Below are 26,103 nucleotides of genomic sequence, written 5' to 3'. Positions count from 1 at the left end.
ATTGTCCCTGGTAAGAGTAGGGACGTCACAGAGGTGGCCCGCATCACCGTCAGGGCTTTCAGTCCCTTGATTGCTAAACATTTGCTGACATGCCACAGCTTGGACATCACATAGTGTCCCTGCCCCCAAGTCACAGGAGCCCAGGGCTCGGAGGAAGCTTGGCCTGCCTGTCACGGTGTGGCTTCATGAGAGGTGTGTCCAGGTGGGAAGGACTGTGGTGGCCGTCTTGGAAAACCTGACCTGAGCCTGGCCACCTCCCAGGATTGGGAAAAGCCCCGAATGACATCACGGTGCCCGGCTCGTGCTGACCATTGGAGAGTGATGACTAAGGACAACAGTGGAGCCAAGCTGGCTCGGTGGCCGGCGGTCGCCCCGCATGCCGAGGCCCTGGCTCCATCCCCAGCATGACAGAAATGTCTGAGTTTGTGGCAAGACCCAGCCAGCACAGAGGCTCGGGGGCTGAGCAGCCTCCCGAGAAGCCCCCTGCCCAGCAGTTTCTTGGTAGTGTCCTGAGGTCTCGCCGGGGAGGCAGCTGGACTGTGCCTGTGGGGACCTGGGCACTTTCGCCTGTACTCTAGCGCCCACTTTGTCCTTCTCCCCGGGAAATGAGGGGCGGGGCCGCTGGCCTAGGGGTGCCCACAGCCAGCATGGTGCCCACTCCCCTGACCCTCCGGGCTTCTGATCTTTGTCCCAGCAATGGCGTCTGGAGAGTCCCTGCACGTGAAGACACCCATCCGGGACAGCATGGCCCTGTCCAAAGTGGCCGGCACCAGCGTCTATCTCAAGATGGACAGTGCCCAACCCTCTGGCTCCTTCAAGATCCGGGGCATCGGGCACCTCTGCAAGACGGTACAGGATGGGTCAGGTGCCATCTGGGCAGGTGGCAGCCCCCTTCCTGGACAGGGCAGGGCCAGGGCTGGGTGAACCAAGATGCAGGCTATGGGGCGGCTCCCCACACGCACTGCACGTCCATCTTAGGACGTCCCCGGACTAACGGGTGACTGTGCACGAGGGTCCCTATGGAGTCATCCCTGAGCCAGGCTCTGGAAGGAAGATGCAGAGAGACTAGAGCAGAACAAACCCCGGAGGAGAGGGGGGGGGAGGGGGGAGGGGAGGGGAGCAGGAGGGAGAGGAGGGGAGGAGGAGGGAGAGGAGGGGAGGAGGAGGAGGTCATCTGTATCAACTCGAATCAACAGAAGATATTCCAGGGGGAGGGAGGAGCCCAGGCAAAAATGAGGAGGTGGGCCAAGCCTGCTGGGGCACACCTGTCATCCCTGCAACTTGGGAGGTTGAGGCAGGAGGATTGAAAGTTTGAGGCCAATTTGCAGGGAAATGGATGGCACTAGAGCAGATTATGCTTAGTGAAGCTAGCCAATCCCTAAAAAACAAATACCAAATGTCTTCTTTGATATAATGAGAGCAACTAAGAACAGAGCAGGGAGGAAGAGCAGGAAGAAAAGATTAACTTTAAACAGAGACATGAGTGGGAGGGAAAGGGAGAGAAAAGGGAAATTGCATGGAAATGGAGGGAGACCCTCATTGTTATACAAAATTACATATAAGAGGTTGTGAGGGGAACGGAAAAAAAACAAGGAGAGAAATGATGGGGTAGAGAGAGAAGATGGGAGGGGAGTGGAGGGGGGACAGTAGGGGATAGGAAAGGTAGCAGAATACAACAATTACTAATAGGGCATTATGTAAAAATGTGGATGTGTAACCGATGTGATTCTGCAATCTGCATTTGGGGTAAAAATGGGAGTTCATGGGGCTGGGGATGTGGCTCAAGCGGTAGCGTGCTCGCCTGGCGTGCGTGCGGCCCGGGTTCGATCCTCAGCACCACATACAAAGATGTTGTGTCCACCGATAAAATAAAAAAATAAATAAATATTAAAATTCTCTCTCTCTCCTCTCTCTCTCCCTCTCTTACTCTCTCTTTAAAAAAAAATGGGAGTTCATAACCCACTTGAATCTAATGTATGAAATATGATATGTCAAGAGCTTCGTAATGTTTCGAACAACCAATAAAAAAAAGAAAAAATAAATTAAAAAAAAGAAAGAAAGTTTGAGGCCAGCCTCAGCAATTTAGTGAGACCCTTGCTCAAAATTAAAAGAGCTGGGATGGTAGATCCAGGGCAGAGCTCCCCTGGATTCAAACCCCAGTACACAAAAAAGAAAGAAAAGACATGGAGGTGGACCTGACCCTTTCCCTCTTCTCCCCACAGTGGGCTGAGCAAGGCTGTGAGCATTTTGTGTGCTCCTCTGGTAAGTGACCAGCCTCCCCCTCCAGTCCTCCGCTGTGTGTGCTGAGGCCAGGTGCTTTGCCTCTCTGGGCCCTGGGTATCCAGCCATGATGGGTGGCAAACCTTTGCAGTAGCCGGGTTTGGAATTCCAGGAGGAGGCCAGTGGGGTGTGGGTAGGCCCGAGCTGTAGGTGGAGGCCCAGCAGTCCTGGCCTTCGGGCGCTGACCTCCAGCCCACCCCTCCTGGCAGCGGGCAATGCAGGCATGGCGGCCGCGTACGCCGCCAGGAAGCTGGGCATCCCGGCCACCATCGTCGTGCCCAGCACCACACCGGCTCTCACTGTGGAGCGGCTCAAGGGGGAAGGCGCCATGGTGGAGGTGGTGGGCGAGGTGAGTGTCCACCCTCAGGCTGTTGGGGCACGGGCGGCCGACCAGGCCCATCGCCTTGACTGTCCCCACCCCCGACCTCGCAGACGCTGGACGAGGCCTTCAAGATGGCCAAGGCACTGGCCAAGAACAACCCTGGCTGGGTCTACGTCCCCCCCTTTGATGACCCCCTCATCTGGTGAGTGCAGCTTGGGGTCACTTGGCACGCGGGCGGCCACTCCCGGGCACCACTGGGCTGCGATGCTCGTCACCACGCGAGATGCCGGTTCTCGTGGCTGTGCCCGTGACCTGTCCACAGGAGAGCACAGTGGGAGGAAGCCCAGGGAAAGGGGTCCTCTAGTCAGGCGGCCCTCGGGGACCCGGAGCTGTGTGGAGTGGCCCCAAAGCCCTGGCCACTGGCCTCTCAGCCCTGCCCGTTGCCACGTTCGTAGCTGGCACTGGTGGCCAGAGCAAGGCCCCAAGTAGACACAGAGCCTGGCGGCTGGCGTCAGGGTGGCACCTGGAGCAGGGGACCAGCTGCCCAGCCCCAGGGCATGTGCTGACCCGCCTGCTAGGGTGCCCCGGGCCCTGCCGGGTGCCTGCAGAAAGCCCAGCGCTGACCTGTCACCGGTGCCACTCCCCAGGGAAGGCCACACCTCCCTCATCAGAGAGCTGAAGGAAAGCCTGGGCACCAAGCCGGGCGCCATCGCGCTGTCCGTGGGCGGCGGGGGGCTGCTGTGCGGAGTGGTCCAGGGACTGCAGGAGGTGGGCTGGGGGGACGTGCCCGTCATCGCCATGGAGACCATCGGTGCCCACAGCTTCCATGCCGCCACCACCGCGGGCAAGCTGGTCTCCCTGCCCAGGATCACCAGGTGAGAGCCCGCTGGTGCCCCCCGGGGAGCCTCCCTCAGGGTGGCTGGGAGCTGGCTCCTGGGGCCACCCACTGCACAGCGAGGAGCCCGAGGCTTTGGTCACTCGCCCGGGGTCACAGACAGTGAGTGGCTTAAACAACATGGAACTTGATTTCTCTCTCTATGAAAGTCTAGAGGTGGCAAATCCAGAAAGTCAGGGACCAGTGTTCCTTGGGCATCTCGCTCTACTGTCTTTGGCATGTGGCCTTATGGTCCAAAATGGTGGCTTTCATGCCAACTATCACGTCCACGCTCCATCAGGCAGGAAGAAGGAAGCAGGGAGAGAAGGTTAGGCGCTCACTTTTAAAGACACAAAGTGCAGCTGTTCCTTGATTTATAACTGCTCCAGGGTGACATCCTGATAAACCGTCATTTGTTGAAAATATTTCAAGTCAAAAGTGAGCTGCATACATCCAACCTGACACCCCACTTAGCAGCACAGTGCCGTAGAGTGGGTGGCCCCTTGCCATCAGCTGACCAGAGCTGTGTGCCACTGCCCGGCACCGCAAGAAAGGATGGCACCTCAAATCCATGCTCTGGGGAGAGGTCCAAACCAAGGACGGTCTCCACCAAGTGCGTCACTTCCCTGGTGAAGCACACCTCATGGCAAGTTGGGGACATGTGCTTCCGATGACCTCTCACGGGCCAGAACTTAGTCAGGTGGCCGCACCTGGCTGCAGGGGACGGGGAGATGTCCTCATGCCAGGCATCCCTGGGGCAGCTAGAAGAGAGGGCAGCGCAGGCTCAGCGCGCACGGGGGAGCCTGAGCCCCGGGGGAAACTTTGGGTTTCCCAGCCGGCCTCCCTGGAGGCTGCTGGGCTGGTCTCTGCCGCAGCCAGGTTGGCACAGAAGCCGCTGCTGAGCGCCTACTGTAAACTGCCTTAGGGCCACGGGGGCGCCCTCGAGATGCTCCTGGTAGATGAGCTGGGGATAGGACCAGAGGCCACCCAGGGAGGCTGGGAGAGTGTCCACACAGCCTCCAGCAAGGTCCCAGAGTCACATGGACCCTGCTCAGAGCCCCAGCGCTGCCAGTCCCTGGGCATGTGGACCTTGGGCAGTGGCGGCAGGTTCTGCCTCAATTTCCCGCCTGTTAAGTCAAACCAACGAATAACAGCACAATTCCATGACAATGGGGAAGTGCTTGGCCTGATGCTGCAGTGGGCAGGGCCACCTGAGGTCAGGGTCTGAGCAGCCCTGGAAGACGTCCTGGAGGAGGTATCCTTCATCCTGAGCCTTTAGGGACAGGGCAGAAGGGGGCGGCAGGGCTGCGCGAGGCTCAGCGAGGACTGACTGGGTGGACCAGAGTGGGGGTCCCGTGGGGGTGGCAGGGTGCTTTTGCTCGAGTGTCCAACACAGATGTACACTACTGACCCCGACCCAAATCATCTGTGTGCAACAGACCCCGCCGTCTGGGGTCCCTGCCACCTGCTATGGCTCCACTCACAGCCACCCTGTCTCCCCCGCCCGTCCCTGCCTCCCTCCTGTCTGCTGACCCCGGCTCCGGCCAGCGTTGCCAAGGCTCTGGGTGTGAACACGGTGAGCGCGCAGGCCCTGAAGCTGTTTCGGGAGCACCCCATCTTCTCTGAAGTGGTCTCGGACCAGGAGGCTGTGGCCGCCATCGAGAAGTTTGTGGGTATGTGCCACTGTCCTCGGCGCACCATGGGGTCCCGTTCACCCCAGTCCCCTGCATTCCTGCCTCCCATCCTCACCTAGAACGCCCCACTCATGGAAGGTGACCACTTGTGACACCCTCGCCCAGACCGTGCCTCAGGACCCTCCTTAACCGGGGCTCAGGCGATGGCGATCACTAGTCAATGTCAACCTAGGGCGAAACCCGGGCCCCTGTTGAGGGTGACAGTGGGAGGCGCGGCCCAGGACCTTCCAGGGCTCAGAGCCGACTGGCTCGCTGCCCCCAAGTCCCCTCAGCGGCCTGCCGCTCCCCTGGGCCCACCATCCCTCACTGTCCCTGGCAGATGACGAGAAGATCCTGGTGGAACCGGCCTGCGGGGCAGCCCTGGCCGCTGTCTACAGCCACGTGGTCAAGAAACTGCAGGGGGAGGGGAAGCTGCGCGTCCCGCTGCCCAACCTGGTGGTCATCGTCTGTGGGGGCAGCAACATCAGCCTGGCCCAGCTGTGGTCCCTCAAGGAACAGCTGGGCATGAAGAATGGCCTACCAAAATGAGGGCACCCGCAGTGCCCCTGGCCGGACCACCCTGGGGCCGGAGTCCCCAAGTCCCACGTGCAGTGCCCTGGGCCTGGCCGTGAGCCTGGCCCTGCATCACTGGTCATTGGGCTAAGGACCAGGTGGGCAGCAGCAGGCGCAGCCATGGACTGAACCTCGCATCTGTGTAGCCGCTCTGCAGCTGTCCCTGGCCACCCCTGCTAGGATGACTGCCTACAAGTGACACCAGGACCCCGAGGGGGGGGGAGGAGCTGTGTGCCACTGGGGGCCTAGACCATGGGCCCTACCTCCTCAGCTGCCTGGGGCCCTCGGCCGCCCTCCCGGAGGCCAGCTACTCCTTTTTCTAACGAGCACTTTTTCACTGGAAAAGACAACTATGTATTTATGACACAGCGACTGTGAGGCTTTCTGTCCCTTGCGGTCTTGCCCCTGCCTCTGCGCCCTGCTGGGTCGTCCCCAGGTGAGGGACCTGGTGAGGGAGCCCTGCTGACCACGGGACACCTGTGCTGGGGGCAGAACCAGCCTGGAGCAGGGCGCAGAGGCCGGCCTCACCTTGAGTCCAGTCCTCCCCGGGAGTCAGAGGCCCTGGGAGCCCAGTGGTGTGGCCCCACACCCGGGGGTGGCATCTGACACTGGACACAGGTTTCGGGGACAGGGAAAACCTGGGCGGACTTGAAACCAGTGTGTAGACCCTCCAGAAACATGGACCCTGCTCCCCACGAAGGCGCACAGGGAACGGGAGAGCGTCCCTGGGCTGAGCCCCCTCCATGACCCCGACCCCCGCAGCCAGGGCGGGGCCACAGGGTTGGCTTTTGTGACCCCACATTGTGCCCGGGCGCAGGGGCACACACCTATGACCCCAGCGACTGGGGAGGCTGAGGTGGGAGGACCCCAAGTTTAAGGCCAGCTACTTAAAGGGCTGGGAAAGCAGCCGGGGGTAGAAGACCCACCATGTGGACGGCCACACACAGGGACCGGGAGGCCAGTGAGAAGGCGGAGCAGCCTCACTGCGCTTTATTCTCCCCAGAGCGGCTGTGTCTCCGTCCTGGGGGCGAGCTTCGCGGAGCGGGGAGCCTTGTGGACCTTCCCCTTTAAGGTGCCGGGGCCTCCCGTGGTGCTGAGGGTCAGCAGGGGTTGGTAATGTGAAGTGCAAGGGCCCGTGCAGGGACCCTGGTCACAGTTCGGGGGAGCGTCACTGCCTGCTTTACAGACGAGGTGGCCGGGGCTCAGAGGGGAGTCTACAGCCAGCATAGTGGGCCCAGGACGAACCCAGGGGTGAAACTCTGGGGCTGCACGCTGTCCCTGTCCGTCCCCGGGTGGGCGGGGAGCACAGGAGTCTTGTCACAGGCGGGCCACACGAGGTCAGATGGGAGAGCTGTCCGCACTGGTCTGTGCCCCACAGCAGGGCTCAGGAAGGACCTGCACACAGCAGGTGCTCCTAAGGCCCCTGGGATGGCTGGACGCATGGACAGACGGCTAGAGGTGCAAAGTGGAGGCCTTCAGGGGGGACAGGGCCTGGGACAGACGGAGTCCCCAAGGTGGCACGGATGGACAGAGAGGGAAGCAGATGCAGAGAAGCAGAGGGGGACAGAGGTGGTACCACCCACTGTGGGGGTGACAACAGGTCCTTTCTGATGGCTGCACAGGAGGGAGGGACAGAGGGATGGCCGTGAGGAAGGACAGGGGCAGGTGGGCTGGCACGTGAGTGACTGGACGGACAGATGGAGGACGAGCAGGCTGCACGGTGGACGCTGCAGGGCCCAGGCCAGGGAGGGAGGTGCCGCCTGCGACCCAAGCAGCACAGCAGCCACCGCCTATCTAGTTTAACGGTGGCACAGCCTGCAGTCCGCCTCCCCTGGCCCCGGAGGGGTGGACACCAGGCAGGAGCGCGGGGCCACATTCCCACCTGTCCGGGGACAGAGGGCACTCGAGACCCTCCAGCCGCCAGTGGCCAGAAACTTTGGTTTTGTTTCAAGTTTCTGTCTTTGAGGAAGCTGTCCAGGGAGCAGGCAAGGGGTGGGGGACAGGGGCTGTGGCCTGGGGCAGCGACACCAGCCAGAGATGTGCCTAGACCCCAGGGCTGCCCCTCACCAGCCCCAGGCCGCTCAGGAGGCAGGAGGCTGGAGGCTGGGCTGGAACAGGCTTCCCGGCCCAGTAGAGGTCCAGGGCCTCAGCCCAGGACTCTCCCTCAGCTTCAGGTGGACAGAGCACGAGGACAGTCCCCGAGGTGGCAGAGACAGAAGCGGGAGGAAGGGAGGGAGCTGCAGAAAGGAGATGGCACAGGGGCTGCCACCCACTTTGTGGGGACCCTGAGTCTTTCTGAGTCCCTCGGGTCTGTGCCCAGCCCTTGGAAGAGACCCCAGGACAGGAGTGACCCAGACAGCCCCAGCCCAGCTTGGGGGCAGCGGGGCATAGTGGCAGGGATGTGGCAGGTCAGGGGCGGTGGGTGCCTATGGGCCAGCAGGGCAGGGGCAGCAGGCGATGGGCTCAGCCCCAGGAGACCTTCAGGGGCGGGAACTTCCAGAGGTCAGGGTGGCCCATGTGCAGCTTGTCACTGAAGGGCGAGGTGCTCCACTGGAAGGGCGGCACCTGGTCCCACGTGGGCCCGCTGGCCGCCAGCAGGCCCAGCACCTTCACCAGGGACATGTTGGTCACCTGGGGGCAGAGCACGTGGCTGAGCCTGGGCGCTAGGCAGCCCCAGCCCCAGGCCGACCCTAACCTTGAGCCTAAATGGGCCGTCACCTCGACTGACCGCAGCCCAGAGCCAAGCCTGACCCCACCCGCTGCTGTCCCCCGGCCTCCGCCCCTCCCCAGGCCCGTCCAGCCCCAGGGCCGCACACCTTCACGTCGATGCCCCCGTGCAGGCGCTGGTGCAGGGCCTGGAACGGGTAGGAGCCATTGGCGGAGTTGAGGTCGGAGCGGGCGGAGATGGCGTTCTCCCCGTTGGGCTGGGGGCTGCAGGCCTCACACAGCGAGAGGGGGTCGTGCAGGAAGTTGTTGTACCTGGGGGATAGGTCCCCGCGCGAGGCCTGGTCTTAAGCCCGCTCCTCCCACTGCCGGCCCCTGGGCTCCCGGGGTCTCGCACACGCCCAGGTCTCCGCGCAGCCCCCCCCACCCCACCCCCGGGGAGCCAGGCCTGCCTGGTCTCATCCCTGGGACTCTGGTGCCTGAGCCACCTGTCTGCATCAGTCCGGGCCCTCTGAGGGTTTGGCAGCCCCAGGAACAGGGTGACCTGAGGCGGGCGGTCGGGAGGTCTGCCTGCACCTCCCAGTGCCATGCCTGTCCCAGCACAGGTCACGGCCCAGGGCCCAGGCATCTGCAGGTAGCCATAGGCCCAGGTCGGAGCCACCAATTGCTGCTGGCAAGCACTGTGACCACTGGCGCAGTCCGGGCTGTCCCGAGGTGTGACCCCGGGAGGCTCCCCTGACCCGCCCCTGGCCCACCTCATCAGCCGGATCATGGAGTCCATGTCCCTCACCAGGGACTGGTTCCGCTGGAAGATCTGGGCGCGGGGGTTCTTGTCGTAGGAAAACCAGTTCCCGTACTGGGCCACCAGCGCCTGCAGCCCGCTGGCATTGAACACTGTCTTAAAGGCCCTGCCCGACAAAGAGAGTCACCATGACTCCAGTGACGGCGTGAGGCAGGGCCACGGGCCAGGAGGAGGCAGGCGGTCACTCCAGAGCAGTCACGATGACCCAGGAGCCGGGACCCAGAGGGGACAGCTCTGCTCTGGGTGGCTGGCAGGGTGGCCGGGCTGGGGTGCCACAGTCATGGCTGGGACCCTGGCCCCACCACCCAGCTCTGCAGCCTGCGAGGGCAGGTGCCATCCCGGAGCCTTGGGTTCTGCACCCCTGAAACCAGAGATGATGGCCCCCAGGCCGGGGGTCACCAGGACCAACTGAAACAGTGAGTGCTGGGAGTGGCAGCTGCCACCCAGCTTGGGCACACACCTGGGTTGGGCCACCCCACGCCATCCTTTGGTGGGTGCCACACAGGGAGCCGGGTACTGCTCACATGCTGCTGACCAGGTCACTTAACTATACCGTGAAGCCCTCAGGACCTGTCTGGTTCCTGCTGTGGCGCTAACACCACTAGGGAGGGCCTGGCCCTGGCGCCTGGGGAGCGGACAAGCGGAGGAGAGCAGGCGGGGCACCTACGGGATGTTGTAGCTGGCCCAGTAGGTCATGTCGTAGAGGTCCGAGGTCTTGTCGGCCACCACCACCAGGCCCCTGGGCAGGACAGAGTGGAGGTCGTCAGGAGGGGTCCCAGAGCAGGCGTGGCTCAGGGCCCTGACCCCCTGCCTGCCGGGACCAACCTGGCTGAACCAGCCGCCCCTCCCATCTCAGGGACCCCAGCCCTCCCACGAGGCTCACCACCAGGGCCTCCACCCAGAGGTACTCACGGGAGCTGCTCCAGGACCGTGAGTACCCTGCCCCCTGGGCTGGCCTGTCCGGGGACAAAGGCCTTGTAGTCCACGATCATCCACTGGTTGTTGTACCTGGAGGGCCCAGCAGGGGACTGAGCGGCCTGGGCCACCCGCCCAGCCCCTGCCCAGCCCCCCGGGGCCACTGGCCCTCACCCTGGCACTGCAGTGAGGCAGGTACCCACAGGCACTCAGGCCCCTGCTGCTGGCCTGCTGGGAACGGCCCTCAGCTACCCGTCAGGACAAAGGCCAGTTCCTCTGCCACGTCTGCACTCCCGGCCACCCACGTGCCCCCTTTCCAGAGCCCTTCCTGCCCTGCCCCCAGGGCCCCTCCCTGAGCCAGGAGCCTGTGGGGGGCGTGTCCTTCCTTTCTTAAGCCTCAGCCTCCCTGGCCTCCCGGTGCAGAACAGGAGAGGCCTCTAGCACCTGCCAGCCCCTAGGTCCCTGGGGTCTGTGGCGGGAGGGCTGTGTCCAGGGTGGGGCCATGGCCCAGAGCCACTCACGTGCCACTGTTGAACCTCTTGAAGATGTCTGTCCAGATGGCTCCGTCCAGGGCCAGGCGGTTGGCCACCAGGTTGCGGATCCACTCCAGCACGCAGCCCTCGGGCTGCACGTACTTCCACAGGGCTGCGTTCCTGTTGCCGATGGTGGTCTCCAGCGCCACCTGGGGGGCACAGGGGCCGCCTCAGGGGCAGGGCTGCAGGGACCCTGGCCTTGGGCAATAGCAGTCCCTGGTCTACTGATGCGCAAGACGGGGCCTGAGCCTGGGCAGGGCCTGGGCAGTCCCACAGCTCTGCCCCAGCCAGATCCCCAGCCCTGCTGCTTCTCCCTACCTGCGCTGGGGAATCAGGCTAAGGAGCCGGGCCAGCCCGGGAAGCCCAAAGTGCTGCTCCTGCGGACCCCTCACCAAGTGGTCAGCTCTCCCTGAGACAGTGCCCCATTCCCAGGCCAGCCTCAGGGAAGGCTGATGGCCTGAGGCCATGAACCTGAACCCAGGCCCAGAGCCCTGGGGGCCGTGCAACAGAGAATCCTCGGCCTATCTTAGCCCGTTCTGGAGCCAAAGGCAGATGCCCACCCGGCCTCCAGCTGCCTCCTGCCCCTCTCCAGGGACCCTGCTCCATCTTCTGCTTATTCTGTAAACAACGCCTTCTTCTTGGCGGTTAAAAATAAAACTCATGTCGCTATGAAATCCCAGAGACTCAGGAGGCCGAGGTAGGAGGACCCCACGCTTGAGGTCAGCCTCAGCAAATCTGGAACCATCTCAGGAAATAAATAAGTAAAAAGGGCTGGGGATGTGGCTCAGGTGGAGCACCCCAGTGCCACTGCCAGGACCAGGACAAAGAAACAGACCACCGCCCTCCAGGCCCTTCCCACACTCGGAGCAGGCCTGGAGGAGGCCAGGAGTCCCCGCCTGCCCTCCCAGGACTGGCACCTGGGCCCCGAGGGTGCCTCAGAAAGCTCTCTCCTGGCCGGTTGCCCTGGCAATCCAGGCGCGAGCCTTGGCGAGAGGTGCCAGGGACAGATTTCTAAACAGGGCTGGGCGCCAGCCAGGGAGACGGCACAAACAGCTCACCACCAACAACAGCTATTCAGAAACCCGCCGGGCTGCGGGGGCTTCGCCCACAGAGAGCAAGACGAGGGGGGACAAGGACAGTGGGGGTGAACCTCCGCCGGAAAAGCAAACCAGGTCGCCAAGGTCAAGGGCATCTCCAGGGTCCCCAGGACCAGAGGCTCCCAAGGACCTGGGTCCCAGGACCAGTGGCTCATGAGGACTGGGCCCCCACACAGTCCAGCCCAGTGCAGGCTTTGGGGACCCACATTTAACAAGCCCTGATGAGGGGCCAGCCAGCAGCACGGGAGGAGGAGCCAGGACCTGGGGCGCAGGCAGGGCTGCAGCCACCCTACCCTCCATCTCCGCTCTCACTGGGGCCCAGCCACAGGGTGCAGCTCGGTCACCTGTCACCACATCCAAGCGCACATCTCCTGTCCCAGCTCAGCGGTGAGACACAGTGAGACACGTCCCCAGGGAGGGGACACAGGTGACTGGTGCGACTCACCAGCTGGCTGCCCAGGATGTAGAAGTCGTCACAGGAGAAGATGGTGCCGGGGTAGGATGAGAAGACCATCTGATTCCCAGGAACCAGGAGGGCGTCCTCTGGGGAGAGAGCAGCCGGCGCCGGTCAGGCAGGCCCTGCAGGGATGTGGGTCTCAAGGGGAGCAAGCCGCTCCCACCCAGTCGCTTCTGTCCTTTAGCAAATGAGGAGACTGATATAGAATGCACACGTGGGCTCGGCAGGAGCTCACGGTGGAGGCTCGCCTAGCGCAGGAGGCCTGGGCTCCACCCCAACACCACAAGAAACTAGTAAGAGCAAGCAGCAAAATCTACCAGTGAAAAACATGTTTATGCCTTTCTCTGTGTGTGCACTTTGTTTACTGGCACCTCTCTTTTTAATTGTAAGAGGGTGGCCATTAAGAGGGCCAGACCCAGAAAGGAGATGCTGAGTTCCCTGGGACAAGTCACTCAGCCTCTCTGAGCCTCAGTTTCCTTCCCTGCAAAATGGGAAGATCCCCCTGCTGCCCCATCCAGGGGGCTGTAAGGATTCAAGTCACAAGCTCAGAGTCCCCATAAGTCAACTGTTAGAAGCAGTACAGGGGTCGACAGGTGGCAACGACCTAGTGTCCACCAGCTGGTGGGTGGGGGAGCCACGGGCCACCCACACCGTGGAGTACTACTCAGCCACAAAGAGGACCAGAGCACCAACACCCGCCACAATGTGGCTGAGCCTGGAGACCATCACACTGCGGGAAAGAAGCCAGCCCCAGGAAGGTCACACATGGGGACCGGCTGCCTGGTGGGCATAGAGTCTCCTGCCAGGGGCAAGGAAAATGTTTTGGAAAGGACGGTGCACTTAAAGATGGTTGGGTTTACATTATGATTTTTGCCTCAATAAAAAAAATTTCAATAAAAATAAAACTACAACGAGAAGTTTTAAATAAACTGGCTAAGGGCTTAAATAAAGTTCTAGAACACACAAACTAACCTAATAAGAAAGGAGTCAGAACAGTGGCCGCCTTGGGAGGGCAGCGAGGAACAATCTCGGGGACCTGGGGAGCGTCTTGAGCAGTGGAGGGGTCCTATGTGGCTGCAGGAGGCTGCACGGCCACAGGTGTCTGTGCAAACCCAGCCACGCTCCCTCTCCCGGTACACAGCTACAGTGCGCATCAATGAAGTCACGCCAGGAGTCCAGCCTGGGGGTCACTATCTCCAGCCAGAAGGCAAGCTTGATGAGAACAGTGACCCCCCTGGGGCCATGCCGTGGCAGACACCCTCACGGCCGGCGGTGGAGCTGGTCTGCTGAGTCTGACCCCTAACCCACATTTTAGGCCCCGGTGCTCCGGCCAGGGCTTGCCCACCCCCGCTTCTCGGCTCTGCCCCGCTGGTCCACTCCTGGCGGGCCCAGCTACAGGAGGAGGCGCACAGGCTGTGGGTGGCTCACGGGACTACCCGTGGCAGTGTCGGGTCAGCAGACACTTCAGGGCAGTGAAACAGGTCTGTACAATGGCCCAGGGGTAGGCATGTGTCCCCAGGCACGTGTCAAGCCCATAAAACTGCCCAATACCCTGATGAGAACCAATGTATGGATCCCCATCTATCGCTGCGACAAACAGCACAGGTGTGCGGCCAATTGTGAGGTGGGGGGATGCGGAGCTCCCTAGGTGTCCACCCGATGCACCCCGGCCCCAGGCTTCTCTTAAACACGCATCTATTAATTTTAGAACAGATACATACACAAAACGCACCCCCACAAGTCCACCCCTATCCAAACCACACTGTGACCGACCGCAGCCTTGGCTCAGGCGGGGGACAGGAGCCCCAGCCCTCACCTGGGGCAGCTGAGCTCACCTCTTGCTCACAGAATAAAGTGAAGCACAACAGAAAATCAAATCACCTTGTTTTCAAATCTAGGAAAGCAAAAAAAAACATAATCACGTGTTCTCAGAAGTGAGGGGTATTGAAGCGAGCATGTTCTACGAAGTTTTCTGACATTCTATGACTTTAAAGAAATTATTTAAAATTGAACGGGGCTAGCAGGGCACAGTGGTGCCTGCCTGTCATCCCAGGATCTCAGGAGGCTGAGGCAAGAGGATCACAAGTTCAAGGCCAGCCTCAGCACCTTAGCCAGACTCTGTCTCAAAAAATAAAAGGGCTGGGGGCGCAGCTCAGTGGGGAGCCCCTGCCTAGTATGAACAGGGCCCTGGCTCAACCTCCAGCACTGAAAAATCAAATAAAAAAAAAACCCAAGATGCGCTCTTGGAACTGCCCTGGTGACCCTGTGTGTATGGCAGGGTCTGCAAAAGCCCCCCTCCTGCGCCCCGCCCTTCCTGTGCCCCGCCCAGGCAGGTGCTCAGGCACACAGACGCGCCCACCTACCCTGGGGGCCCTCCCGGAACTGGAACGTGTACTTCTTGATGATGCGTAGCATGTGCTGGTAGGAGTTCCAGGTGTTGTGGGCTACCAGGAGGTCACGCTGGCCGGGCAGCAGCTTGATGAGGGCGGAGCAGGACCCTGAGCCAAGGACAGCCCTGGTCCTGGTCTTGTTCAGGGCGGGCTCTAGATCTTCCAGGTCCCCAGAGATCTGCAACAGGCTGAGGAGGGACGGGGTGGGAGGTGAGCAGCCTGCTGCACCCGTCACTGGCCAGCCAAGGCTCTGGAGGTCAGCCGGCCAGCCCGAGGCTGTGAAACGAGAAGGGCCGAGCTGGCGAGGGACCTATCATCTGTGAGGCGTGCCCTTCCCCACCCTGCGCACCTGGGGGCACTTACAGGAACCCCAGGGGCTTGATGGTGAACTTCCCAGTTGGGAAGGACACGCGGCCTTCATAGCTGTCCTCCAGGCCCTTCAGCTGCAGCAGGGTCAGCCGCACCTGGGGGGCGAGGATGGGTGCAGGGAGGTGAGGCCCGCACCCCTGCAGTGGGGCCAGCCTGGGCTGCAGCCAGAGTAGGAGAGGCCCTCTCCTGCCCCCATGAACTGATGATGTCCACACCTGGTGCACCCCACATCACCCCTGCTTAAAAGCCCAACTTAAAAGTCACCTCTTGCAGGAAGCCTCCCATCCCCCACCCCACGGCCACTGTCCCTACTCCAAGCTTAGAGTTGCTGCCTCAGGAAACCTGGCCCCCGCGGCAAGGTTCCTCCCTGCGGCAGCTCTGCCTCGGCACCCCGTGACCACGAGCACCACGACCACGGGCCTCATGGGACCTGGCATGTGTGAGCACTCCCCAGGCCCTCAGCAAGCACAGGCAAGACGGATGGACGGCGGACAAACAGACGAATGAGGGGAGGATGGATGGATGGATGGACGACGAGGGCTGAATGGCTGGAGGAGGGAGCAGATGGGTGATGGACAGGTGGACAGATGAGAGGTGAGTGGATGGGTGACAGATGCACAGAGAGGTGGGTAAAGTGGTGGGAAGATGAACAGATGGATGGACAGACTGACAGAGGGTCGGGAGCGATGGGCTGGGGTGGGTGGACACTGAGAAGCTGAGAGAGGGACACGGTGCAAACGAGGCCCACAGTCTGTGGCAACAGTCCTGATGGACTCGTTACAGAGGGCTGCCCCCTGGCGGCTTTTTAGGGAAGCCACCGTGTACTGACTGCACTGAGGATGTGGCCAGCAGCCAGCAGGGCGGGCGCCCCCTGGCCTTGCCCTCTCCGTGAGCTGCCTGCCCAGGAGCTCTCAGGAAGGAGAAGGTCCCTGTGCCCAGCCTGCCTGGGTGCTCAGCCTCCCCGCCTGCCTCCTCCTACTGCTGTCACCGTCCCCAACACTATCACCCTGCCCAGAGCCTCCTCATGTGAAGGAGAACAGGGTGCTGGCCACGAACCAGGTCTCCACTTCTTTGACAGGAGAAAAGCAGGCTGGGCTGGACAGGGGGCCAGGACAGATAGCAGGCGTGCCATCAAGGGAACAACAGAAGGACAGACAGGTAGAGTGGGACAGATGGGGGGACGGGGGCCAAGTAGGGGGGACTCAAAGGCTGGGTGGGCAGCTGGGCTGGCCCCGGAGCGCAGAGCCTGGCAGGCCCACCTGGTGCCAGTACCCGGAGTCCTGGTCCCACTGCATCTCCCGCTGCATCCACTCGAGGTTGGCCTCCAGGAAGTGCTTGAGCTTCTCGCAGTAGCCGACCTCGTACTCGAAGGGGCCGCAGTAGTTGACCACGGTGTTCATCCAGTGCATGTAGATGAGCTGTGGGGAGCGGGCGCTGAGGGGCCGCAGGCTCCAGCCTAGGGGCCCATCCTCCCATGGCCCGGCCCTCCAGGGGCTTCGGCAGGCAGAGCCTAGAGCGCCTGGGGACCCAGCCGTCTGCCTCCTATTCTGAGCAGCTCCTCTCTGTCCCCAGCACCGAGGCCACAGCAGGGGACAATGCAACCCCATCTTGGCAGATGCTGTGGCGAGCCTCAGGAAGGCCTGGGCTCCCCTGTTGGTGGGGACCCTGAATTTGGCGCTGCCTGTCACCCCAGCCGATGCAGCGCTGAGCCCTGGACAGTGAATGACCTGCCAGCATACTACAGGAGCTCCGCGAGCCAGCCAAGACCAGTCCAGCCAGCCACAGTGACCAGTCCACCCTGCCAACCCCAAGGCCGAGGTCTGCCAGCCTTGTGGCTCTCGGGTGGCTGGGTGCCCATGGCCATGCTCACAAGCCCGCTCCAACCTCAGGGCTCCGTGAGGAAGGCGCTGTGGCCATCTCTGCTGCTGTGGTCTAGAAGCTGGAGGTCCCCAAGGCTTGACCCCCAGGGGCTGCTGGGGGGTGGAGCCTGCAGGAGGCAGGGCCTAGCGAGAGGCTTAGGTTACTGGGGAATGTCCTTAAAGGGGACCCTGGGGCCAGGGCTTTCCTCTTCCTTGTCCGCATCTGGCTCCCAAGTGGGCAACCTGTGCCCACTGCACCTGCCACAGCCCCCAGGCACCTGCCATGGCCCTCAGACCCCTGCCGGGCCAGTCACACTGGGCCTGCCCAGTGGTGGACGGATGCTCTGGCCTCATAAGCCAGCACATAAACCTTTCTCACCTCTTGCCCACCTAGGCAAGCTCCACCTCGGAGCCGCCCCTCAGTCCCCCGCCACCTGTTAGCTTCATAGTTACCAACTTTAGTATGATTTATTTACTTACTTATTCATTTATTTATGGTACTGAGGATGGAACCCAGGGGTACCATGAGCGACGTCGCCAGTCCTTTTTATTTATTTTTTAAATATTTTATTTTTATAATATTTTAGGTGGACATGTGTCTTTATTTTACTTTATGTGGTGCTGAGGGTTGAACCCAGGGCCTCACGCTCTGCCTCTGAGCCCCAGCCCCTAGTATCATTATTTTTGAGAGAAGGACTAAGCTGCTGAGGCTGGCCCAGAACTCGCAACCCTCCTGCCTCAGCCTCCCGAGGCTCGGGAACAACCTGGCCCAGGTGTTCTGCTGCAGTGATGTGCAGCCCGCACGCCCACCTCCTGGCGGAGGCAGCCCAGGTAGGGAGAAGGCGCAGGGCTGGTGGCCCAGGGACCTGGCCTGTCACCGTCCCACTGGAACACACCCTGACCCATGTCCTGCTCACCCTGCATGGCCTGGCCAGCACCCCGCCCCTCCCTGTGTCCTTCTGAGCCGTCCTCTGCACGGCCAGCCAACCAACTGTACGTTTCTAAACAGTGAGTGTCATGGTGTGGGCAGTGTCTCCACAAGGCAAGGGGGACGGAGCATGGCAGCGGGCACTCAGAGCCGCGGGCTGGGCTCGGATGGCACGGGCCGCTCCTGAGCAACGATCGGGTGTTCACTGTATGATCAGGCTGTGGAAATTGGCGCTATGTCACGTATTTCTCTCTAGGTGCCAAAGAATACACGGTGACTCAGCCCTGGGTGACACTGGCTGGGCAGGGCCAGGGCAGCCAGGACCCAGGCCCAGCATGGCCTTACCTCCTCGGACACAGAGGCCTCCACCACGCCGGCCGCATAGGCCTGCAGGCTGTCATTGTAGCTGCCACTTGTGCCCAGCTCCAGGAAGGCCCACCTGGGGAGGGAAGGTGGGGACACTGGTTGGTGGCAGGGACCCTGCAAAGCTGCCCGCAGCCAGATGCGGCCATGTCCAGCTGTGATTCTAACAGGATGGGCAAACAGCTCCTGGCCAACAACAGCCCATCAACTTCCCCGGTGCCTGGCAAGGGTCTCGCCCCTTGGCACTTGTTAAGCCACCGTTCCCTCATGACAACCCCACAGTCCTCAAGACAGGCCACGTGGCCTCAGCCACCGGGAAGAAAGTAAAACACAGTCACATGGGGCTGCGGCAGACACCCTGCGGCCTGGAGCCAGGCATCCCTGGACCTGGGCTCCGTCACGCCGCGTGTCTTGCTCTAGCCAATGGGACATGCTCGGCAGTGACAGGGTTAGCCTTCAGGAGGATCCCGTGTTTCCACTTGCCCTTTGCTGCCTCTGTCCCTGCCACTGTGGCACACATCCTGGCCAGCTCACTCGTTCCAGAAATATGAAACATAAGCAGACCATGCCTGTAGCACGAAGCAGGTGGCCCCTGACCCATGGGGGCCAGGGGCTGTTGGCCTAAGCCCTGGGCCTGGGGGCTAGTTTGTTACAGACTGGTGCCCAGCGCTAGCTAGTGCACAGAGTACCACAAGAGGAGGCAGGATGGCTCCAGGCAGGCTGGGTCCTGCTCCTCTGGCTCACTCTAGGTCACCCAAGGGCCTCGGGAGGAGGCAGGTTCCAGCTACGAAGATGGGCACAGGGCCCAAGCCCCAGGCACCACCCATGGTGGGTCACTCCCTCTCTGTGGTGAACACTCCTGCAGGCCCACGACCCGGGGTTTCCTTTCCCTCTATTTTGCTGTACTGGGGACTAAACCCAAGAACCTGCGCAGCTAGGCCAGCGCCCCACCCCCGAGCCACACCTCCAGCCCCCATTCCCTCATCTAAAATGACTCCTAGCATAACCATGTCACCTTTATAACTAGGGGAACCTCTCTTTCTCTATTTACTTATTTATTGTAGTACTGGGGACTGAGGCATTCTGCCACCGAGCTACAGCCTCAGCCCTTTCTTAAAATTCAGAGACAGCTCAGTCAATTACCCAAGCAGGCCTTGAACTTGGGATCCTCCTGCCTCAGCCTCCCAAGTCCCTGGGATCATAGGCCTGGCCGAGGTACTGGGGTAGGGGTGCACAGGGTTAAAGGTCCTAAAGAAACTTGAGGAGCCCACGAGACAAGGAGAGCAGAGGACTGGGAGCAGCCGGAGCAGGTGCTGCCCAGACCCTCGAGGCCCTGGGTTCCGCCCAAGCACCACAGAACAGAGCGTGAGAGTTCACACAGGACTGTCTCAGGGGAGTTGACTGAAAGGCCACCAGACAGCTCCAGGACAGGAATGGCTAGGAAAATACTCAAAATACCCATGCCCAACACCTTCAGGCAAAGATGAGTGACATTCAGTCCTGGCTCCAAGAAGCTCATGGTGGGGACATGAGAACAGATAAGGACCCCACGGGGAACTATCACAATCAGGAAAGTGCTGACCCGGTGCCCTGAGGAGGGGCACTGCCACGTGGAAAGTTAAAAAAAAAAAAAAAAGCCTAAGCTCTGAACGTTCCTGGGGTCACACAGCAAGTAAGAGCAGAGACTGAGATTCTAGAGCTGTGCTCCGAGCCTCTACCTTGGCGGGCAACCGAATCCTGGAGGGGGCATTGTTTGTCGGCTGGTTGGTTTGGGAAGGGGTTTGGCTGTGCTGCTCAGGCTGGCCTCCATCTCTAGGGCTCATGTGATTCTCCTGCCTCAGCCTCCTGAGTTTCCGGGATGAAGGGCACACACCATAGGCTCAGTTCAGAGGGGACACTGTTCTCACCAGAGGAAGCCAAGAGCCATGACCCTCAAGGCTGGTGACTCACGTACAATGATGGATAATGACCGAGAGACTCGAGGGACAGGAATGAAGGTTTAACCTTTCAAGGAGGGTGAAGGACAAGAGCTTGGGCTCCTGTCCCCAACTCCTCTGGGTCCCCAGCAGCCCTCCCCCAGCCTCTGGGACAAGGCTCCACCTCCCTAAGCCCTGGTTTCCTCCTCCATGAAATGGTCACAGTGACTCCCACTTCAGAGGACGGTGTGGCACGTGCCAAGAGGGGACACTTGCTCACTAAATGTGTCTCATGGAGAGTGTGTGAGGGCTGGGGAGGCGAGGGCTGAGTGAGCGAGGAAGATCAGGTGCCCAGTGGCGGACCTGCCTCATGAGCTGGGAGGCTGCAGGCAAGGGGGCGTCAGAGCGAGTCACAGAAAACCCCAAAGCCACTCAAGGCGAGCACCTTGGGCAACCTGGGGCCAGGGACGGCCTCCGCTGACCATGGCCAGAAGCTGCCGCTTGAAGGCAGACTCAGGGCCATAGCACCGCCACCCTGGAGGTGGAAGGGCCCAGGAACTCCGCCTGTGACCGGGTCCTCGCACAGCCCTGCCAGTGGGGACCAGGGAGGGCGGGCCCTGCACACAGTGCTTCTGCCCAAGCCGAGGAGAGCCAGCTGCCGACGCGTCCCTCACCAGGGCCTGGCCCAGCCCAGCCGTCCACCACGCGGCTGGTTTCTAGGACCCTGCAGCCACTGCCACGTGAGGAGGGAGGACAGTGTCAGATAAAGTTAGGGAGAGGGAGGGACCGGGGCCACAGGACACGTGTCCACACCCCTGTGCGCAAACGCAGGCGCAGGTGTGTTGGGGTCCGTGTCTGCAGTGAAGATTCTGGAAGAGGTTCTTCTAGAGAGAACGGAGGCCCACGTTTCCCGTGCCCCGTGCCACCCTTCAAAACTGCGAGTATTTTTACCCTGGGGAAAAAAATTCAACCTGGGCGAGGAAGGTGGCTGGGGCAGAGCACCCACCCAGGCATGCAGAGCCCCAGGTCCACTCCGGACTGCAAAAAAACAGAAAAAATATCTAAAATAAAATAAGTACTTTCATAATAATCCCAAAAACATTTAAAAAGAAGGGCAGCATGGGCTCCTTCAGGCTGGGCAGGAGGATGAGACCCCGTCTCCTGGGCCCCACGGGCCACAGCAGGGCATCCGTCACCGCCCTTTGAGGGAGCGACGCTCTCACTTCCTCCTGCCTCTGCTGCAAGGTGACCGCTAATTCCAACTGCGTGGGAGCCACGTGTCCTGACTGAGCCTCAGAAAACCCAAATTGGTGGCATTTGTGCAGCAACCCTAGTCCTTCCAGAAAACTATGGTGGGAAAGGTGCCCGTCTGTGGCTGAGGAGCCCCTGGGCTGGCTGGGGCCCCACGTCCCACTCCAGACCCTTCTCCCAGGACCCCGCAAGGCCAGCACTGCCTCGCCCCCAAGACGAGGCCACAGCCATGGTCACCACGGACAGTGCCCCCACGGGGACTTGAAATGGACCCTGACGCTGACTCTGAGTCTCTGCCTCCTGCCACCCTGCTCGGTCTTTCCAGCCTCAGCTTCCCCATCTGTGACATGGGACGATGGCGACAGCCTCTGGAATTCCTGGTGGCGCTGGGCCTGTTGACGGCTTTCAGAAAGATGACCCGGCCACTGACCAGGAAACGTCTGAGCGCTCCAGTAACTGCACATACTTCCGAAAACCACCCTCCTTCCAGAGAGTGCATCCTTCCTGCTCACTTTCTTCTCAAACTGCTGATCTTCGTGGATAAACAGAGGCGGAAGACAAGAGGATCGTGTTTGCCTGGTCGTTAGTGCCCTTTGATGACAGGATTCACACGTCGGCAGCCCCAATGGCATTCCTTAACCATTTCTCCTTCTGGAAGATCTACGGGCCATACTGACTCTATCTCAGGAGCCGCTGATGTCTCTAAAACAACTCCAGGCTCCAACCAAGGCAGCCTCTAGAGGCTCAGTTGGAAACATCAGCGCTCGACACTCATAGCCCTGGGGGGATCCAGTGAGGGGAGGGACATATCAGGCTGGCCGGGCACAGTGGTGCGCACCTGCAATCCCAGCCACTCCGGAGGCTGAGACACGAGGATCACACGGTCCAGGGCAGTTCCAGGGCAACTGTCTCAAGATGAAATAAGAAGGGCTGGGGAGGCACTCAGTGGCCGAGAGCCCCTGTGTTCAATCCCCAGTACAGAAGAAAAGCCATGGGACGAGCAGGGGTCCCAAAGGCCTCCTGTGGCCACCTGATGTGCTCCAGCACACGGGATGCCTCTGGTGGAGTCATTGCTCCCTTGTCACTCGCGATGGCACAGGCTGGCCTATCATGACTTTCCAAAGACACCGCTTGTTCACACTCCTGGCTGCCTGGCTGGCTTTTCTCGCTGGCTGGGGTCCTGGAATGTTGGCTGGTTTGTTAGTTTCTTAGCGCGTTCAGCTCAAGGAGATTTACTCCAAGCAGCCTTGAAGATAAGGCACTGGCTGGGGGGATGAGATCAGGGAGGAAGGACAGCGAAAGCGGAGGGGGCTGCTGTCCAGGCCCACACCAGAGCCAGCTGCGGCAGACTGCCACCAGCGGCATCTCCAACCTCCAAACATCGAATCTTAAATGGTTCTAGGCTGCATGATGGGCACAGGTACAAAGTCAGGCACAAATACAACCGAAAGGGGGGGATTTACCCTGAAACCCCAGGATCCTGGGAGACAAAATCCCCAGAAAGGGAGGTTCACGCCTGGCCGGGGGGCATCTCTCTCCAAAACAGTGAAATCAGAGATTCTGGGGGCTGGGAGCAGGACGTCCCAGAGGTGTTTCTTTCATCCTGCCCCTGAGTCTCCAGAGGCTGTCTCTGAGGACCTCAGTTTCGTGCCTGTACGATGTCCCCTACACTGCAGCCCCCACTGCTGGCGAACTCATGATGGAAGGGGCCCCCTGAGGCTGAAGCCTCCTCCATGCTGGGCGGTCCTTCCATGTCTCCTTCCTGGCTGGTATCCAGGCAGAGGTCTGGCATGCCCTCTTGGCTCTACCAAGCAGGCCAATAATGTGTGAGTCATCAGAGAATGGGTCACCAGATCCCAGAGTCACAGTGGCCCCCGTGGCTAGCCACAGAGCTCTAGTTCCCTCCACGGACGTCAACTCCATCTGTGTCTCCTCTCCCGGGAGCCCTGCCAGCTCAGCCCCAACAACTCCTGTGTCTGCAGAACCTTCTGGGGGCCACCAGCACAGAGTGTCCTCAGCATCCTGTCTCCCTAACACCTGAAGGGACAGCGGATGCCAGGACACTGGGCAGGTGGGAGGGGGCCATGCCTGCTGTAGGGAGCAGCGTTGTCTGAGCCCTGGGCTGTGGCCAGGTAGGACATACAAAGGGTTCCCTGCGACTCCCCAGAGAACCTGGATCCAGGACCTGGGCCAGCTGACAAGGCTCTGAGGTCCCCATTCCCACCAAATCTGGTTTCCCTTCCAGCACCGTCTGTCCCACTTAGAGAGGGGCCTGCTCACCTCTCTACTGCCCCTAAGGCCAGACACCAGAAGGACGGAATACAAACAAGTCCCTGTGCAGGCCTGAGAGGGGCATCACACAACTCCCCAACCAGGGATGGCTTCAGAATCTGGGCCACAGATGGTGACATGAGAGCCCAGACAGGCAGAGGAGCCAGGGGAGAGACCTCAGAGTGCATCCCAGCAACCAGGAGAGCCGTCAAGACTGCAAGCACAGCCCTTGGCTCCACAGTATCTGGCCAAGGACCTCCCGGGACCAGGACACAGCAGGGGGAGGGGCAGAGCCCTAGTGGAGGTCCTATCTGCATATATGTCACCGGAGGAAACTTCTGCTTTCCCAGTGGCATGGAACCAGGCTCCACCCTGCTGTCCTGGTTCTGGAAGGGAGGCAGGGGGCCGGCACCCATGGAGCAAGCCACAGGTAAGCAAGTGTGAACTAGACAGACCCCTGGAAGCTGCTGCCAAGTTCAAGCCTGGGGACACGTGCTGGCCTCTGTGATGGGAACTGAAGTCTGGAGAAGAGAGCTAATCCCTGTGACTCCAGTGGGGACAGGAGTTACTGTATTACCCACCAGCCATGACTTGCTCCAGATGCAGACACTGTGGCCTCTGGGGGACAAAAGTATTGTCACCACTGGCTGGAGGCAAGTGACTGGCCCCCCGTGAGGTGAGGGGTGTTGCACCAGCCCCTCCCAACCAGGGAGCTGGTCCGGAGGGCGATGCTGCAGCCTCAGAGGGAAGAAGTGACTCCCAGGGAGACAGCGGACGGCCCCAGGGACAGGCAGGCCTGGCGCCCGGGGCTGGCCCTGCGCGGGGGCGGGCCAACCCTTACCCGGTCTTGTGGATGGCGTTGGTGAGGTTGGCCCAGGCCACGGCCTCGGGGTGGCGACCGTCCACCAGGCGCAGCTGGCCCGACGCGGAGTCCAGAAGCACCGAGCGGCTGCGGGAGGCGGGTGGTGCCAGTCTGTGGCGCTTCCAGCGGTCCCCCGGGGCCGGGATCGCGCCCGCCAGGCCGCTCAGGAACAGCCCGACCAGCAAGGCCAGCACCAGGGCCAGCGCCAGGGCCCGCGTCAGCGCCCGGGCCAGGCGGCCGCCGGAGGACCCGTATATCGGGGCCACCATGACCGCGCGGAGCCCGGCGCCGCAGCCTGGATCACGTGACTGCGCTCCGCGGGGCGGGGCCTGGCCCTCGGTTTCCGGGGAGGGCGGGTCCTAGGGTTAGGGGCGGGGCCTGGGGTTAGGGGCGGGGCCTGGGGTCAGGGGCTGGGGCCTGGGATCAGAGGCTGGGTCTTGGGGGTTAGGGGCGGGGCCTTGATGGGGCGGGGCCTGTGGTAAGGGGGCGGAGCAACCCTCAGCCCCCGCCCTCCCTACGCCTCCTTCCTTGTGAAAATGCGGCGTAGCACACTTCCGCCTCAGCGCTTTACTTTGCAAATTTTCAAACCTCAAGAAAAGTTGCAAGGATAAGAAATAGTCTTATACCCGCCACTACTTGCTGATATCTGGTCACATCGGATTAACCTCTCTATATATAGTTTCCCTGAATTATTTGAGACTTAATTGAAGACACAGTGACCTGTCAACCCTGCAGGCTGCAACATGCTTTTCCTAATAACAAAGACATTGTCCTACATAATGACAATACCATTACAGTCGGTCCTCCAGGGAGTCAACCCAAGGATGGAAGATATGAAAAAAAAAAGGGGGGGGGTGGCGCACTCCTGTCATCCCAGCCACTCAGGAGGCTGAGGCAGAAGGATTGCAAGTTCGAGGCCAGCCTCAACAACTTAAAGAAACCCCTGCCTCAAAATTAAAAATAAAAAGGGCTAGGGGTGCAGCTCAGTGGTAAGAGAGCCCCTGGGTTCAATCCCCAGTACCCCCCCCAAAAAAAGTGTACTACAGATTACACATATATAGAATTTTTTTCTCTTGCTATTATTCTCCAAACAATACAATATAGCTCTTTATATAGAATTTACATTGTATTAGGTACTATAAATTATATAGAGATAATTTAATATATGAGAAGATATATATTATGTGTTATAAACAAATAGATTATAAACAAATTTGGGGCCATTTTGTATAAGGGATTTGAGCATTTACAGATTTCTGTATGGAAGAAGGGTGTCCTGGAACCAATCTACCTCGGATACTGAGATACAACTGTAAACACTCAGGAAAATTACCATTAATTTAACACTATTATCTAATGTGGAATCTTTACTCCAATTTATCCATCTGTCCCCAAAATGCCATTTTTTCCCCTTTTTAAATCCAGGATCACACAATGCACAAGAATAAATCCTAATTGATCAGAATCTCAATGTAGAAAACGAAACCATACAGTTAGTTACTCTACAACTTATGTCTGGAAAAAGCTAACTATAAGCCAGGTGCCATGGCACATGTCTGTAATCCCAGTGACTCTGGAAGTTTAGGTAGGAGGATCACAAGTTTGAGGCCAGCCTCAGCAACTTAGTGAGATCCTGTCTCAAAAATAATAATGGTGTGTGGGGGGTTGGATGGGGGCTGGGGTATAGCTCAGTGGTAAGAGTAC

At 60.4% G+C, this 26,103-nt stretch overlaps 2 protein-coding genes across 2 annotated transcripts; one reads left to right on the top strand and one right to left on the bottom strand.

Moving 5' to 3' along the window:
* Positions 1-212: 212 nt before the first annotated feature.
* SDS (serine dehydratase) lies at positions 213-5,802 on the top strand. The gene is made up of 7 exons (XM_081287405.1): positions 213-849; positions 2,223-2,262; positions 2,490-2,629; positions 2,713-2,804; positions 3,250-3,477; positions 5,025-5,149; positions 5,490-5,802. The coding sequence occupies exons 1-7, from the start codon at positions 697-699 to the stop codon at positions 5,696-5,698; spliced, it is 987 nt and encodes a 328-aa protein (XP_081143531.1). The 5' UTR covers positions 213-696; the 3' UTR covers positions 5,699-5,802.
* Positions 5,803-6,667: 865 nt separating this feature from the next.
* On the bottom strand, positions 6,668-24,714 carry PLBD2 (phospholipase B domain containing 2). The gene is made up of 12 exons (XM_081284656.1): positions 24,379-24,714; positions 18,082-18,175; positions 16,209-16,367; positions 14,944-15,044; positions 14,554-14,768; positions 12,179-12,276; positions 10,625-10,785; positions 10,101-10,196; positions 9,856-9,927; positions 9,142-9,294; positions 8,539-8,701; positions 6,668-8,353 (listed from the first exon to the last, which is right to left on the bottom strand). The coding sequence occupies exons 1-12, from the start codon at positions 24,666-24,668 to the stop codon at positions 8,186-8,188; spliced, it is 1,770 nt and encodes a 589-aa protein (XP_081140782.1). The 5' UTR covers positions 24,669-24,714; the 3' UTR covers positions 6,668-8,185.
* Positions 24,715-26,103: the final 1,389 nt, after the last annotated feature.

Source organism: Spermophilus citellus (assembly GCF_964194105.1).
Source record: "Spermophilus citellus genome assembly, chromosome: 3".
NCBI lineage: Eukaryota > Metazoa > Chordata > Mammalia > Rodentia > Sciuridae > Spermophilus > Spermophilus citellus.
The sequence above is the reverse complement of the archived record's forward strand: the minus strand, read 5'-3'. Positions and strand labels throughout refer to the sequence as shown.